Source organism: Rhinoraja longicauda, chromosome 29, assembly GCF_053455715.1.
Source record: "Rhinoraja longicauda isolate Sanriku21f chromosome 29, sRhiLon1.1, whole genome shotgun sequence".
Taxonomy (NCBI): Eukaryota; Metazoa; Chordata; class Chondrichthyes; order Rajiformes; family Arhynchobatidae; genus Rhinoraja; species Rhinoraja longicauda.
Genome location: NC_135981.1, coordinates 23,831,703 through 23,849,405, shown reverse-complemented (window position 1 = coordinate 23,849,405; position 17,703 = coordinate 23,831,703). Strand labels below are relative to the sequence as shown.

Sequence of the window (17,703 nt, the reverse complement as noted above, 5' to 3'; positions counted from 1 at the left end):
GCAGAGGCAGGATTGGTGGTGCTTGTCCTGTGGATAAATACAAAGGTTTTACAAGGGCTATAAAAAAAATCTAATGACCTGGCTTAGCTTACATGTTATGTGTCGGAAAGAACTGCAGATGCTGGTTTAAATCGAAGATAGACACAAAATGCTGGAGTAACAGCGGGACAGGCTGAGAGAGAAGGAATGGGTAACATTTCAGGTCGAGAACCTTCTTCAGTCTGTCCCGCTGAGTTACTCCAGCATTTTGTGTCTACCTAAGCTTACATGTTAAATGGTCTGCTTTGAGATTCAATGAATTTATAGTTAGTGTTAAGTAATGAGTATATTATTTGATTGTTGGTTGATATATAGTGGCATCCTACTATGGGAGGATATATATGTGTGTGTGTTTTTAATGGTGTATACATTAGTATTTCCTTTAAGAGAAATGGATTACCAATGGTGGTGGTGGTAATGGGACGGGTCCTTTTGTGGCTAAATGAATCAATCTGTTCAATATACAAAAACAGGTTGTAAAACCATGGGAGTAAAGAGGTTCATGTGATCTTGATACCTTGGATTGGTGACCACTTGGTAATTGGGGCTGTGGTACCTGTAACTCGTAAATAGTTTGTACCAATTCTGTCAGAATTGATAAGTTGTCATTTTTCCCCCCAATTTTCTTTCTCTATTCAGCTGGCTCTAGGTGAGGAGAGTCCCAAGCCTCACTCGAGGTTCATACCGGAAGCTGCAGACCCCAGGTACGTGACACCTCAAAGCGTCTTTACCTGAGCGTAATGAGAAGTTGTGGGTAGATGTCAGTTTGGGGCTTTCTTACAACTGGATTTTCTCCCTTATGGACCAGGCGTTTTTTAACCCCCATGCGTGAGGATGAGAGGGGGAGTGAGAATTCTCTGGCCATGATTACCCACCATTCTCCACACCATACAAGGGTGGCGTGTGATTGATCGACCAACTGGTCTTTTCATGCCTCACCATTTTGTCTGTTCACACTGCATGGTCTGCTCATTACAAGTAGACATGGCTTGAGTTTGGTTCACGCATCCAACAGTGAAAGTTAACCTCCTGCACAATCATCTGATTGATTTAATATAATTCTTGTATTTTGCAAATTCCTTTAGATACATGAACAATTCAAGAAATCCAATGCTTGAAAGTGAAAGTAGCTCAAACAATATCTGTGTGAAAAAGTTGTTCCTCAGCTTCCTATTAAATTTCCCCCCACCCCTCCCCTCACCTTAAACCTATGTCTGGTTCTCGATTCCCCTACTCTGGTCAAGAGAGTGCATGAATGCATTCAAGAGAGAGCTGGATAGAGCTCTTAAGGATAGCGGAGTCAGGGGGTATGGGGAGAAGGCAGGAACGGGGTACTGATTGAGAATGATCAGCCATGATCACATTGAATAGCGGTGCTGGCTCGAAGGGACGAATGACCTCCTCCTGCACCTATTGTCTATTGTCTATTGTCTATAAGAGACTCTATGCGTCTACCTGATCTATTCCTCTCTTGAGAGAGTTCCTCGCCTTTGGACTGTATAAGATTTGTATTATACCCAAAGCTGTATTCTAATGCTGTTTTTACTTTTGTTTTGTAGCAAAGGCAAAATGATTTTCCAAAAGAGTAAGTAGGTCATCTCAAATGTTTATATCTAAAGTTAGTAACAAGTCAATCACTTCAAATGTTCTTGCCGATAAAGCACCAAAAAGTAACTTTTCACCGCCATGCTGAGGCTTTTTATAAAAGAGGTGATAGGTAATGTCATCAGAATTGTAAAATAAAGTTAGTAAAAGCTTGTCTAAGAGTTGATTTGAAATATTGATCTTTGACAGATCTTGAGAATCAAGGATGTGTTCACTGTACAATTTAAAGCCAGATTTCTTATAGACTTAGAGATTTTTAAGTAACAAGATTAGTGCTAGGAAAATAATGCAGATGCTGGTTCAAATCGAAGGTATCACAAATGCTAGAGTAACTCAACGGGTCAGGCGGCATCTCAGGAGAGAAGGAATGTGTGACATTTCGGGTAGAGACCCTTCTTCGGACTGAAGAAGGGTCTCGACCCAAAACGTCACCCATTCCTTCTCCACTGAGATGCTGCCTGACCCATTGAGTTACTCCAGCATTTTGTGATACTTAAGATTAGTACTGGTAATTTATTGGAGATGACACAGAGTACAGAACAGTACAGCACAGGAATAGGTCCATCAGCTCACAATTTCTGTGCCGAACGTGATGCCGAGACCAACTCTTGACTGCCTGCACCTGAGCCATACCCCTGCATGCCTTGCATATATCCATGTGCCTATTCAAAAGCTTCTTAAACACCACTTTTGTATCTACCTCCACCATTACTCCAGGCGGCACGTTCAGGCACCCATCTCCCTCTGTGTAAAAAAACTTGCCCTGCACATCTCTCTTAAATGTTGCCACGCTCACCTAAAAGTTAAGCCCTCTAATATTAGATAGTTCTACCTGGGATAAAGGTTCTGAGCGTCTACCCCTATCTATGTTTCTAATAATTTGATGCACTTCTATCAGGTCTCCCCTCAACCTCTGGATTCCAGAAGAAAAAAAATCAAAACCTGTCCAACCTCTCCCTGTAGCTAATACCCCCTAACACATGCATTATTGCAGGGGGTATGGGGAGAAGGCAGGAATGGGGTACTGATTGAGAATGATCAGCCATGATCACATTGAATGGCGGTGCTGGCTCGAAGGGCCGAATGGCCTCCTCCTGCACCTATTGTCTATTGTCTATTCCGGTAAAGCTCCTCCGCACCCTTTCAAAAGCCTCCACATCCTTCTTGTAATGGGGGACCAGAACTGCACGGAATGCTCCAAATGCAGCCGAACTAAAGTCCGATAAAGCTGCATCGTGAATTCCTGCCCCATACTCAATACCACAACTAATGAAGGCAAGCATACCATATGCTCTCTTTACCACTCTCTCTATTTGTGCTGACACTTACATGGAGTTATGGACTTGGACCCCAAGATCCCTCTGCACATCAATGCTGTTAAAGGCCTTGCCATTGGCGGTTAATGTAGAGCGGGCAGATGATTTATTAGTGAAAAGAATACAGAAAAATCCAAGGAGGATCTCAAAATAAGAGAAAGCAACCCCAGTAGCTAGCTGGTGAGAAAGATAACAAATTATGAGGAAAGATATAAACTGGACTAAAAACGTTAAAGATTGCAGTGTTTGTAATTGAGGAAATGCAGATTGGCAACTTACATCTGGGAGAATATGATTAAAGGAGGATTGTGTTTTAAAATAATCCATTTAGAATACTTTAAATAGATAGCAATGGAGCTGGAAACACAGACATACATGGAATACCTAATAATTGTAAGAAATGTTTTAAGAATAAATGAATTATAGGAACAGGAACAAATCACTTCACCCATTGGCTCCATTCATATTAGATGCCCAATAACAAAAAAGCACTTTATAATTTAACTGATTATCCAGTAGTTTAGTTTAGTTTAGTTTAGTTTAGTTTAGTTTAGTTTAGTTTAGTTTAGTTTAGTTTAGTTTAGTTTAGTTTAGTTTAGTTTAGTTTAGTTTAGTTTAGTTTAGTTTAGAGATACAGCGCATAAACTGGCCCTTCGGCCCACCGAGTCCTCACCAGCCAGCGATCCCCGCACACTAACGCACACAAGGGACAATTTACATTTATACCAAGCCAATTAACTCACAAACCTGTGCGTCTTTGGAGTGTGGGAGGAAAGCAAAGACGTCGGAGAAAACCCACACGGTCACGGGGAGAACGTACAAACTCCGTACAGACGACACCCGTAGTCGGGATCGAACCCGGGTCTCTGGTGCTGCAAGTGCTGTAAGGCAGCAATTATACCGCTGCGCCACTGTGCCGACCCTGAAAGTTGAATTATTTCTAGTTTTTCCGATCCAAATGATGGCGTCTACTATCACCTGAACCCTAACCTGAATCACCTCCCAGTGTGGACTGTGGTGTATTATGGGGTAGATAATGATATAAAAATCATTTTTGGCAACACAGTCATGTTATGAAGAGGACAGTGTGGCCAGAGGTCTGGCTATCAATGCGGAAATAAAATGTAAATTAAAAATTATAATATTATTCCAGTAATAATAAATGTGTTTGAAGTTGTTCTACCAAAAATCATTCTGTTTGTGAATAGGTCGCCCAGGAATTCTCCCACTTCAGTCTGACACATATCACAAAAACTTTGGAGAGGATACTTTCCATAAGGTACAGTTTTACAGTTATGGGAACATAAAGTCTCGTCATAACTGCTCTAAAAATTGAATTCAAATGTGTGATAAAAGTACTTGAGGAATGGAAGATGGAGGACATTGACTTCCAAGCAACTATTAATTATTTGATAACTAACTTAATTTAACATCAGTGACTTAATCACAGTAATTCGCTGTTTCTTAAGCTTGTTTCTGAAAAGTGTTGCAAAGATTAAAGAGTTCCATCAGCTTAAGGTGGTTTTGCCTGAGGTGTTCACCAGACCTTCAGATCTTCACAAGTGTGGAGTGAAGTATAAAACAGTCCAAGGGACTTCTACTTAAACTTCTGGGAAAGCATTACTTTGTTCTATTTATTTCCCCATGAAAGCCACAAGTCAACAGTGTTGAATGTAATTTATTTTTTACCTCACATCGAGAGTCTTGGTGAGGTGATTTCAAAATCCTTTATTTTCAAATTCGAACCTCCATATTTGGTTTTACTCACACTATTTAAAAATTGTGTGTAGAAGTGCATTATTATTATATAGTTACTGCTAGTTTTATTGTTGTGATTAATACATTTTAATGTTAAATTCTATAGATTGTACAGTCATTTTATCTCCTTCTTCTAGGCCTTGCCTCAGGTATTTGTTGAAATGAATGAACTCACGAAGGATGGGGAGAAATCTTACTGGAAGGAACGTGCGCGATGGATAATGTATGAGGAGAATCTCGTGGAGGAGACAGACCGCTGGAGTAAACCACATGTCCCTTGTCTCAGCTTCAGGTGTCTGCTGGAAGTACAAAGGGCCATCAACAATGGTACGTATAGTGTCTACTGAAAATATCTAGAGTCAGCCTGAAGAAGGGTCCCGACCCAAAACGTCACCCATCCATGTTCTTCAGGGATGCTGCCTGACCTGTTGAGTTACTCCAACTCTTTGTATCTATCTTTGGTATAAACCAGCATCTGCAGTTTCTTGCTATTGCATCTGTTATCTGTTTTAACCCTTCTCAAAATGTGCTGCTGCAAATAGTTTCCCTGAGTCCAACCTCAATATGTAAAAGTAATGCATTTCTGATGAATTTACTCGATGCAACAGTGGCACAGCTGGTAGAGTTGCTGCCTCACAGCGCCGGAGACCCGGGTTCGATCCTGACCTCGGGCGCTGGTCAATGTGGAGTTTGCACGTTCTCCCTGTAACCGCCTGGGGTTCCTTCGGGTGCTCTGGTTTCCTCTCACATCCCAAGCACGTGCAGGTTTGTAGGCATCTGTGAAATTGCCCCTCGTGTGGAATGCTTGAGAAAGTGGGATAACATCAAACTTGTGTGAACAGGTGATCAATGGTCGGCATGGATTTGGTGGGTCTGAAGGTCTGTTTCCAAGCTGTATCCCTAAACTAATCTCAACTAAACTAAACTAAACTAAACTAAACCTGTTTACAAATGGCGGTTAAAAACAGATTTATTTTTCTCTCTCAGGTGCTGTCCTGTTTGACTTGAAGGAAACCACGATGTCTGCGATTAGTGTTCACATTGTCGAAGAGATGATCGCCAAAGATCTGATCAGAGCACAAATGAGAATCACCATATTGAATACCTTGCTCTTAAAACACAGGTAAAATGGCCATCACTTCACAGCTGATTTAAAGTTCCTTCAGACAGTCATATGTTTGGCACAGGAAATTGCTGGTGGACCCATTTTTGCAAAATCCTATAGGAATGATAAGGGTCTCTTCGATAAAAACCTCTTCATTGGGTAACTTTGCCTGAAAATCTCTTATGATTTAAAATACATTTGGACAGGTACATGGATTGGAAAGGTTTAGAGGGATGCGACCCAAATGGGGGCAGGTGGGACTCTAGTGTAGATGGGGCATTTTGGTCAGCATGGGCTAGTTGGGCCGAAGGGACTATTTCTGTGTTGTATGACTCTATCACTCTCTATGTGATATCATGTAGGATTATCTAAGGTGACCTAACCTCCTTCATGGAACAATGTATCTGCATCCCTAGGTTTCTCTGTTCTACAGCACTCCCAGGGCCCTACCATTTACTATGCAAGTACTGCCTGGTTTTGTCCAAGCAAAGTATAACAATTGAATTAAAATCCATCTGCCATTCCTTGGGCTATCGCCCAATTGATTAAGATCCCAATGTTACTATAGATGATCTTCATCATTGTAACTGTACCACCAATTTTAATGTCATCCACAAACCTTCTAACCGTGGCACCTACATTCACATCCAAACCTTTAATAAATCAATAATCAATAATCAATAACAGTGGACCCAGTATCAGTCCCCTGTGGTACAGCCTCCAGTCTGAAAAAATAACCCTCTATCACCACTCTTTGCCTCCTTCCACCAAACCAATTTTTTTAATATCCAATTGGCCTAACCGCTAAAATGTTGGCCAATACACCTCCAAATTCTCTACATCACATGTGAGAATTTCTAGACCAGCCAACCAAGAGGTACCTTGTCTAAAGCTTTGAGAAAGTCCATGTAGATAATGTCTACCACACTACCCTCATCAATCTTTGTGGTCACCAAAATCAATCAAATTCATGAGACAATCGCAGACCCTTGAGCTTTTCCTAATCAGTCCTTGCCTTTCCAAATGCATGTAGATCCTATTTACCAGAATTCACTCCAATAACCTACAAAACCCAATATAAAGGTTCATCAGCCTGTAATTCACAGGTTTTTCTTTGCAGCCTTTCTCAAGATTTTCACAGTGGCGCAGCTGGTAGAGCCACTGTCTCACAGCACCAGAGATCCGGGTTCAATCCTGACCTCAGGTGCTGTCTGTGTGGAGTTTGCACATTCTTCATGTGATTGCATAAGTTTCCTCCAGGTTTTCTCCCACATCCCCAAAACGTGTGGGTTTGTAGGTTACTTCACCTCTGCAAATTGCCCCCTAATCTGTAGAGAGTGGATCTGAAAGTGGGGAAACATAGATCTAGAAGGAATGGGATTGATGGTCGGCCTGGACTCATGGGCTGAATGGCCCGTTTCCATGCTGTATCTCTAAACTAAATTCAATAGAGGCACAGCATTAGACCCCCATCCAGCCCAGAGATGACACACATATCTCTGCCAGAGACCCCCACTTCACTAGCTTCCCACCATATCCTTGGATACACTTGATCAGATCCAGTGAATTTATCTACCATAATACACTAACAGAAAACAGGAATAGCTGAACAATTACAGATGCATCAATTCAGGGAATGTTCTCTTCCTTCAATGCAGTGTCATACATAAATATAGAGTCAACAATCTGTATTTTTATTCACTACAGGCACCAATTTGATGAAGATGATAGCTTTCATCGGGATATTGAAACAAAGCTTAAAGAGGTAAGTCAACAATTCAGCAGTTGTGTTGGAAATGTGTACTGCCTCCTAATGAGGAGTAATCTTCATCAACAAGATGAAGATTGTGTTATTATGCTAATTGTACATAATAGCTTTATTGTGTTGTCAAAGTCATATCTGTGCAAAATAAGACTGGACATTATCAGCCTTGGACAAAGCCTTGCATGCCTGAGGCAGTTTGGGAAAATAAGCGCAGGTAACAATCACTTCTTGCCATCCATTTGTATACTTCAGCCTGAAATGGGACTAAATTCATTTCAGTATTAAGCGTGAGAGTGCTTGATTCTGCCACTGGGCACCTGTCATTGAAACTTGTTCAAATCCGAGCATGCTCATTCCTTTCTCACCAGAAACTCACCAAAATGTGTGGAAAATGAAATCTCACTTAATGACTTTGTTTTGATCAGTCCTATTTCACAGCACAAATAGCAAAGGTTCTAATCCAAGCCACTCAGTAAATCGCACAGGTTTACCTTCTGTTTGCCCATTCTTTCCCATAAATGGATACACGATACTTAGTTCAACAAGTTTAAACGACAAAAGGAGTACGCAAGGAACTTGCAATTTAACTGGAATCAAACGTTTGGCACAAAGCTCTACAAGCTTTCCTTTGGTTGTTCTTCAAAGCATGAGCTTTCTTGTTGTACTTTGTTAGCTTTCTTTCTATTCCACTCACATCCTACATTCCTACATTGAGTAAAATTTGTCAGCAAGCATCCATTCGTAATTATTCCACCCTGTGTTATTTAAAAGGGGTTTGCAAAAAAATGTTTGCATTTCAGTAAATTACAATGTTTTGTTATTTGTGGAAAGGGGCACGAGACCAGGCGTCACTCGGAAATAATGGACAAAGTTCCAGAAGACACAGAAGCCACCCTGGTTCTTGTTGGTAAGTGTGGCATGCCCCCTTTGTGCTTTGGAATGAAAGTGGAAACAAAAATGATAGTTCGAACTAGAACACTCTTCTGTCCTTGCGGGGCATTTGTGGTGAAGGTGGGAAATGTAGGTGGGTTAGTTTGGCTGGTTTCACTGTGACTCACATCGGCCAGATGCAGGAAGCTGGAAAGGAGGAAACTGTAGAAACATCTTGATAAAGTAACAAACTTTATCAAGATTCAAGATTCAAGATTCAAGATAGCTTTATTTGTCATCCAAATTGGACGAAATTCAGTCACCCACAGTCCAACAATAAAAGCATTAAATAGGCATTAAAATTACACAACCCCAAAAACACACAAAAAAAGAAACATCCATCACAGTGAGTCTCCTCCAGTCCTCTCCTCACTGTGATGGAAGGCCACAAGGTCTTTCCCTTCTCCTGCCGTCTTCTCCTGCAGTCAGGAGCTCTTAATAGAGCTCTTAATGATAGCGGAGTCAAGGCAGGGCCGTCTTAACGCATGGGCCTGATGGGCACTTGCCCGGGGGCCCACGAGCATAGGGGCCCCATGCTGATCTGTGTATGTTAAGTGACTTGCAATAAATAAATACTACTTTAAAAATGTAGGTTCAATAAGTGGTTTTTTCGCAACATTTTCGGTCACTAAGTGCTTCTCACAGCGATCTGTAAGTGCTTTTCGCAACAATGTAGCACCCTAAGTCCATCGCTAAGTGCTTTTCGGTAAGTGCTTTTCGCCGGCACGATAGGGGGGGGCTGGTAGGGAAAGGGGGGTGGGGGAGAGTAACGGTAGGGGCCCCAGTACACTGCTTTGCCCGGGGGCCCATAATGCTGTAAAAATGGCCCTGAGTCAAGGGATTATGGAGAGAAGGCAGGAACGGGGTATTGATTGTGCATGATCAGCCATGATCACGGTGAATGGCGGTGCTGCCTCGAAGGGCCGAATGGCCTACTCCTGCACCTATTGTCTATTGTCTATTGTCTATTGTCTAAAATGCAGATTATGCTCATGCCATGTCTTAGTTTGCTGGTGGGTGCCTTTCGGTTATCTGTGGCTTTGGATGAACATTGGATGGTGCAGTGGTAGAGTTGCTGCCTTACATCCTGGTTCGATCTGTGTTGTCTGTGCGGAGTTTGTACGTTCTCCCCATGACCTGCGTGGGTTTTCTCCGAGTTCTTCGATTTCCTCCCACACTCCAAAGGTGCACAGGTTTGTAGGCTAATTGGCTTAATACAAAATGTAAAATGTCCCGAGTGAAGGATAGTGTTTTTATGTGCTGGGATTGCTGGTCGGCATGGACTCAGTGGGCCGAAGGGCCTGTTTCTGCGCTGTATCTCTAAACTAAAAACTAAATTAAGTGGGTACCATTCAAAGAGAAGTAAGATATTGGAAGAGGGGGTAGTCGAAGCAGGTACAATAACAAAATTTAAAAGACATTTCGACAGGTATATGGATAGAAAAGATTTAGATGGATATGGGACAAATGCGGGCAGGAGGGACTAGCATAGATGGGGCATCTTGGTTGGCATCGGCAAATTGGACCAAAGGGCCTGTTTTCGTGCTGTATGACTCCATGACTCTGTAAACCATTCACTGTTGTTACTCATTTTCTCAATTCCATAAGAATTGGTAGGAACTTATTTTTAAAAAAGACGTATTTAATGAAGAAAGATATACATACATACCATTAAGTTATGTTGGCGTTGTAGTATAAATGATTGAACTGAATAATTTGAAGGCTTTATTCTCGGATCCGACATTGCCACGATTTATCTTAAATTATGAACACAAAAGTAGATGTGAATGTGATGCCAAATGTGAAACCTCAATGCCTTCCCTTGTAGGTTGTGTGGAGTCAATGGCTTTTCCAGCAATGGCCTTTGTGCGATTGGAACGGGCTGTGTATTTGGAGTCAGTGCTCGGGATTCCCATCCCCACCAGATTTATAGCTGTATTCCTAGGACCCAGCACCCCTAACCTGAACTACCATGAAATCGGACGCTCACTTTCAACTTTAATGTCAGACAAGGTAAGGAACCTTTGTGGAACTTTGATAAACTCTACACATTGAATTCTCACACTGCATTAAACACCCGGAACTTGGCAAAGCATTTCTTCGCTGGATGGATGTTCCATTATATAGAAACTCATTTATTCACAATAATGGGGCTTCCCCCGAATCAAAAGTTGTCACGTAGAAACACAGAAACATAGAAAATAGGTGCAGGAGGAGGCCATTTGGCTCTTCGAGCCATCATCTACAATCAGTAACCTGTGCCTGCCTTCTCCCCATATCTCTTGATTCCACTAGCCCCTAGAGCTCTATCTAACTCTCTTTTAAATTCATCCAGTGAATTTGCCTCCACTGCCTTCTATGGCAGAGAATTGCACAAATTCACAACTCTCTGGGTGAAAAAGTTTCTTCTCACCTCAGTTTTAAATGGCCTCCCCTTTATTCTTAGACTGTGTCCCCTGGTTCTGGACTCCACCAACATTGGGAACAGTTTTCCTACATCTAACTTGTCTAGTCCTTTTATGATTTTATACGTCTCTATAAGATCCCCTCCCATCCTTTTAAACTCCAGTGAATACAAGACCAGTCTTTCCAATCTTTCCTCATACTACAGTCCCTCCATCCAAGGGATTAACCTAGTGAACCTACGCTGCACTGCCTCAATAGCAAGGATGTCCTTCCTCAAATTAGGAGACCAAAACTGCACACAATACTCCAGATGTGGTCTCACCAGGGCCGTATACAACTGCATAAGGACTTCTTTGCTCCTGTACTCAAATCCTCACGTTATGAAGGCCAACATGCCATTAGCTTTCTTCTCTGCCTGCTGTACCTGCATGCTTACTTTCAGTGACTGGTGTACAAGGACACCCAGGTCTCGTTGCACTTCCCCTTTACCTAATCCAACGCCATTGAGAAATTAATCTGCCCTCCTTTTTTTTGCCGCCAAAGTGGATAACCTCACATTTATCCACATTATACTGCATCTACCATGCATCTGCCCACTCACTCAACCTGTCCAAGTCACCATGTAACCTCCTAACATCCTCTTCGCAGTTCACACTGCCACCCAGCTTTGTGTCATCCGCAAACTTGCTAGTGTTACTTCTAATTCCATCATCCAAATCATTGTAAATAGTTGTGGCCCCAACACCGAGCCTTGCGACACTCTACTCTCCACTGCCTGCCATTCGGAAAAGGACCAATTTATTCCTACTCTTTGCTTCCTCTCTGCCAACCAATTCTCAATCCATGTCAATACCCTACCCCAATACCATGTGCTCTAATTTTGCTCACTAATCTCCCATGTGGTACCTTATCAAAGGTTTTCTGAAAGTCTAGATACATTACATCCACTGGCTCCCCTTCATCCATTTTACTTGTCACATGCTAAAAAAATTCCAGAAGATTAGTCAAGCAGGATTTCCCCTTCATAAATCCATGCTGACTTGGACCAATCCTTTTACTACTCTCCAAATGTGCCGTTATTACCTCTTTAATAATTGACTCCAGCATCTTCCCCACCACTGATGTCAGGCTAACTGGTCTATAATTCCCCGTTTTCTCTCTCGCTCCTTTTTTGAAAAGTGGGATAACATTACCTACCCTCCAATCTACAGGAACTGATCTGGAATCTATTGAACAATGGAAAATGATCACCAATGCATCCACGATTTCTTGAGCCACCTCCTTGAGTACCTTGGGATGCAGACCATCAGGCCCTGGGGATTTATCAGCCTTCAGTCCCATCAGTCTACCCAAGACTATTTCTCGCCAATGCAAATTTCTTTCAGTTCCTCTGTCTCCCTTGATCCTCTGTCCACTAGTACATCTGGGAAATTGTTTGTGTCTTCCTTAGTGAAGTACCTGTTCAACTCTTCTGCCATTTCCTTGTTACCCATAATAATTTCACCCGTTTCTGCCTTCAAGGGATCCACATTTGTCTTCACTAATCGTTTTCTCTTAACACACGTAAAGAAGCTTTTACTGTCCTTCATATTCTTGGTCAGCTTCGCTTCGTACCTCTTTTTTTTCAGCCCGTATTGCCCCTTTTGCTATCTTCTGTTGTTCTTTCCACTACTCTTTGCTATCTTATACATCTTTTCTTTTAGTTTTATTGCAACTCTAACTTCCCTTGTCAGCCACGGTTGCCTCTTACTCCCTTTAGAATCTTTCTTCCTATTTGGACTGAACTGATCCTGCATCTTCTGGATTAAGAATTGTGCCGTAAAAGCTTTCATGCAAATGGGAATTTTCAGCTTTGCTCTATCTACTGTTCCTACTGACTCCTTGGAATTTGCTTGACAAGATTAAACATCATTTGATGTACTGAAATCACAAATAGTCACTGTGCATGTCAAAAGTCTAGTTTCATAATTCAATCCCCAGATGATAACATTGAGAACCTTGGCTGCCACTAAAACCTCATATTAAACGTTGTAGATGCTTATAGATAGTAATCACATATTTGAACTGAATAGGTCTGCCATTCCCATCCCTAGTGGCCCTCTCAGCTACTTAATATTGAGAATAGACACAAAATGCTGGAGCAACTCAGCGGGTCAGGCAGCATCTATGGAGAGAAGGAATGGGTGACGTTTCGGGATGAGAGATGCTGCCTGTCCCGCTGAGTTACTCCAGCGTTTTGTGTCTATCTTCGGTTAAAACCAGCATCTGCAGATCCCTCCCACACACTGCTTAATACTGAGGATGTCCGGAGAAAGGCAATCATACTGTAAGTTCATAAGTGATAGGAACAGAATCAGGCCATTTGGCCCATCACTCATACTCTACATTCAATCATGGCTTATCTATCTTAACCTCATTCTCCTGCCTTCTCCCCATAGCCCCTGACACCCATATACAGCATTGTATATATATTCTGAAATCTAAATGAGGAGGTTTAATGATGTTCTTTTTTCCCAGGTTTTCCACCAGGTGGCATATGAAGCAAACAGTCCCTGCGATCTGCTGACTGGTATCCGTGAGGTTCTCGACTACAGCATTGTCATTTCCCCAACGGAAGTTCATGATGAGGAACTACTGCGGACTGTCATCCCATTCCAGCATGAAATGCTGTTGGAGAGGAAGAAAAAGATCGATAAAAATTCGGGAAAGACACCTGCACCATTACAAATCGGTAAGTCAGGCACCCTTTACATTAAAGATAGACACAAAATGCTGGAGTAATTCAGCGGGGTCAGGCAGAATCTCTGCCTTTTTGCAACCTATTCACCTGACGTTTCGTCACCTATTCCTTTTCTCCAGAGATGCTGCCTGAACCGTTGACTTACTCCAGCATTTTGTGTCTATCTTCAGTGTAAACCAGCATCTGCAGCTCCTTCTTGCACATCCCTTTACATTAACGTATTTAGGTGAAAGCAGGCTCTGGCCATGGTGGCTTTTATTAAACTTCCCCAATTACCCTTGAACTGAGGGGACAGATAAGAGTCAACAATCTCAGTGGGTCTGAAGTAACTGATGGAGCAAACTGGCTATGAATGACTGACCTCTTTCCCTGAACCAATGACCAGATGGGCTTTTATGACATTCCTGCCTTTTCACAGTTACTGTGAACTTTCTGTGATTCTTTATATATTTGCCAAAAAGAATTTGAAATACTCAATATCGGCCATTTAATAATGACTGGCGGCTGTTATAAGTATTAGAAAATGGAAGGATCAGTCATCGAAAATACCAAATAGCATGACAATCAGGTGAAATGGATACTGGCAAACTAAGCTCTGTAAATAATGCCAAGTAAATGATAATACAAATGTGGAAAAAGTCATTTCTTTTAGCCTGATATGAACAAAAAATTGTCATGACAAAGAGTTGTGAATAACAGGATGGTGACTTTTTATTTGTGGATAGCTTAGTCCAGTTTGGTTTAGTTCAGAGAAACAGATGGAAACAGGCCCTTCGGCCCATCGAGTCCACGCTGACCATTGCTCACCCGTTAACACTAGTTCTATGTTATCCTACTTTCTCAACCCTACATACCAGGTGCAATTGACAGCGCCGATTAAACATTGAAACATAGAAACATAGAAAATAGGTGCAGGAGGAGGCCATTTGGCCCTTCGAGCCAGCACCGCCATTCATTGTGATCATGGCTGATCATCCACAATCAGTATTTTGTGCCTGCCTTCTCCCCATATCCCTTGATTTCACTAGCCCCTGGAGCTCCATCTAACTTTAATTAAGCTACAAACCCGCACGTCTTTGGGATGTCGGAGGAATCTGGAGCACCCAGAGGAAACCCACGTGATCACGGGGAGAATGTGCAAGCTCCACGCAGACAGCACCCAAAGTCAGGATTGAACCCAGGCCTCTGGTGCTGTGAGGTAGCGGCTCTAGCAGCACTGGTGCAAATGACCGTCAGTGAAGTGAGCTTTCACCAGGAAACAAGGGAAAGTAACCCTTCAAAAGTGAGAGACAAAATAAACTGTGCATCAGGGGTTACGATCAAACTCTGATTAAATGTAAACTGGAAGAAAAAGACCAGCGTTAAAATTATAGTTGACCCCAAGAGCTCATCAAAATAATCTCATCTGCAGGTTGACTGAGGTATCATGTCCAGTTTAGGGGATGACAATGTTTCTATCATGGGTCGACACAAAATGCTGGAGTAACTCAGCGGGACAGGCAGCATCTCTGGAGAGAAGGAACGGATGACGTTTCGGGTCGAGAGCCTTCTTCACACTGAAGAAGGGGCCTCGACCTGAAACGTCACCCATTCCTTCCCTCCAGAGATGCTGCCTGTCCCGCTGAGTTACGCCAGCATTTTGTGTCGATCTTCAATTTAAACCAGCATCTGCAGTTCTTTCCTAAAAAAATGTTTCTGTCATTCCAGCCCCAGGGAAAACAACAACCCCCGAAGACGATGACCCCCTCAAAAGAACAGGGAGACCGTTTGGAGGTTTTATTCGAGATATCAAGCGTCGCTACCCCAGATACCTGAGTGACATCAAGGACGCCCTGAACACTCAATGTCTGGCTGCAGTCATCTTCATTTATTTTGCTGCCTTGACCCCCGCCATCACCTTTGGAGGGCTCCTCGGTATGAAGCTATTATCACAATTATGGGGAGACGGCAGGAGAATGGGGTTAGGAAGGAGAGATAGATCAGCCATGATTGAATGCCAGAGTAGACTTGATGGTCCGAATGGCCTAATTCTACTCCTATCACTTAAGATCTTTGGTGATATCTACTTGTGTTGACACCATCTTCAGAAGTTGGATAATACAATTTTGGTTTGCACTCTCTCAATGTGCCGATGCCTAACTGATCATCATCTTGATTGCAGAGGAGAAGACCAGAGGTAGTATGGGGGTTTCGGAGCTGATTGTTTCAACAGCAATTCAAGGATTCATCTTCTGCCTAATTGGTGCTCAACCCTTGCTTATTTTGGGTTTCACTGGTCCACTCTTGGTGTTTGAGGAAGCCTACTTTGAGGTAAGTGTAAGAGTATTTATTTCTGTAAGATTCAAGCCCAGTTTATGAACAGGTTTGAGTGTCACAGCCAGATCGAACCTTCTGAACTGTACGTTGTCAGCTGCCCAGTGTTGTAGGACCATGGGACAACATTAATAACTTAGTTCGATTAATCGTGAGCATCAGATCCCAACCAACTCTGTGAACAAATGACATTACGGGTCCAGACCTTCCTCAGATTGAATGTCTGAAGAAGGGTCCTGACACGAAACGTCACCTATAGATGTCTCCAGAGATACTGCCTGACCCACTGAGTTACTCAGTCTGAAGAAGGGTCTCAATCTGAAACGTCACATGTTCCTTTTCTCCAGAGATGCTGCCTGACCTTGCAGCATTTTGTGTCTATCTTTGGGGAGTTACTCCAGCGCTTTGTGTCTTTATTGGTATAAACCAGCACTTGCAGTTCCCTGTTACTACCCACCAACTATATGTCGGACCAAAGATCCAGATGAATGCACATTGGAAGCGCCACTATAAAGGTTGAATTTTAAACTTCATTGTGGCTTAGATTGTTGCACAGTGCAGATATATGCAAACTGGTTGCTCCTGACAGTATCAGCCACCTAAGATTGACACAAAATGCTGGAGTAACTCAGCGGGACAGGCAGCATCTCTGGTTAGAAGGAACGGGTGACGTTTCTGGTCAAGACCCTTCTTCAGTCTGCAGAATGATCTCAACCTGAAACGTCACCCGTTCCTTCTAAACAGAGATGCTGTCTGTCCCACTGAGTTACTCCAGCATTTTGTGTCTATCTTCAGTTTAAACCAGCATCTGCAGTTCTTACCTACACAGTATCAACCACCTCTCTGACATGTAATGCTTTAATTTATAAGCCCCAGCAGAGCGCAATCTATATACTAAAACTCTCGTTTGTTTGTTTATTTGTTTATTTGTGATCGAACTACAGCCAAAATACGATAGCGTGACAATTTCAGGCCCACCTTACTCACCGTTGTCACTTTAATGGTAAAGCAAGTAGTTTTATTGAAATCCGTGTTATATTTTTTGTTATTCACATTTTAAAGTTTAAATCTATCTCCTATGGAGGGAGGGAGGTGGGGGGGGGAGGGAGGGAGGGGGAGGGAGGGGGAGGGAGGGGGAGGGAGGTGGGGGGGGAGGTGGGGGGAGGGAGGTGGGGGGGAGGGAGGGGGTTGAGGGGGAAGGGGAAGTGGGGAGGGGAGGGGGAGGGGAGGGGGGGGGGGTAGGAGAGGGTGCTGCACCAATGGAGGAGAGGTTTGGGCCCAACGGGTCCACTTGGTCCAGTAAATACTTAAATATCAAAACCACTTGAGCAAAATTTGCACCGATTTGCATTCACCATAAAAACTGAGGAAGTGTTGCTGACAAATTACATAAAGTATCGATGTTACAGGAGAATGAGTCTTCATCACAAAGTCACTGAATTTAACAGATGTTACGGTCAATACGTGTTACTCCAAGATCATCACAGCATGAAGAATTGTTAATAAGAAAATTGTTAATAAGGATGGCACTGTGCGGGAGCTGGCCGAGCACCAGAGACGCTGCTTCAATCCTGACCTCTGGTGCTGTCGGCGTGGAGTTTGCACGTTCTCCCTCATGAGTGACCACATGGATTTCATCGGGTGCTCAGGTTTCTTCCCACATCCCGAAGATGTGCAGGTTTTGGAGTTAATTGGTCTCTGTAAATTGCCCCAAGTGTGTAAAGCG

The 17,703-nt window shown here is 42.8% G+C and overlaps 1 protein-coding gene across 2 annotated transcripts in view; it reads left to right on the top strand.

Moving 5' to 3' along the window:
• LOC144607774 (anion exchange protein 2-like) overlaps positions 1-17,703 on the top strand; it is a 56,349-nt gene that overhangs the window by 19,723 nt on the left and 18,923 nt on the right. For both annotated transcript variants that reach the window (XM_078424834.1, XM_078424833.1), the window contains 11 exons: positions 679-743; positions 1,599-1,624; positions 4,169-4,239; positions 4,856-5,045; positions 5,706-5,841; positions 7,531-7,588; positions 8,420-8,495; positions 10,347-10,531; positions 13,442-13,655; positions 15,372-15,578; positions 15,826-15,974. In XM_078424834.1, the coding sequence (XP_078280960.1) occupies positions 679-743; positions 1,599-1,624; positions 4,169-4,239; positions 4,856-5,045; positions 5,706-5,841; positions 7,531-7,588; positions 8,420-8,495; positions 10,347-10,531; positions 13,442-13,655; positions 15,372-15,578; positions 15,826-15,974 (1,377 nt within the window). The remainder of the gene's footprint in view (positions 1-678; positions 744-1,598; positions 1,625-4,168; positions 4,240-4,855; positions 5,046-5,705; positions 5,842-7,530; positions 7,589-8,419; positions 8,496-10,346; positions 10,532-13,441; positions 13,656-15,371; positions 15,579-15,825; positions 15,975-17,703) is intronic.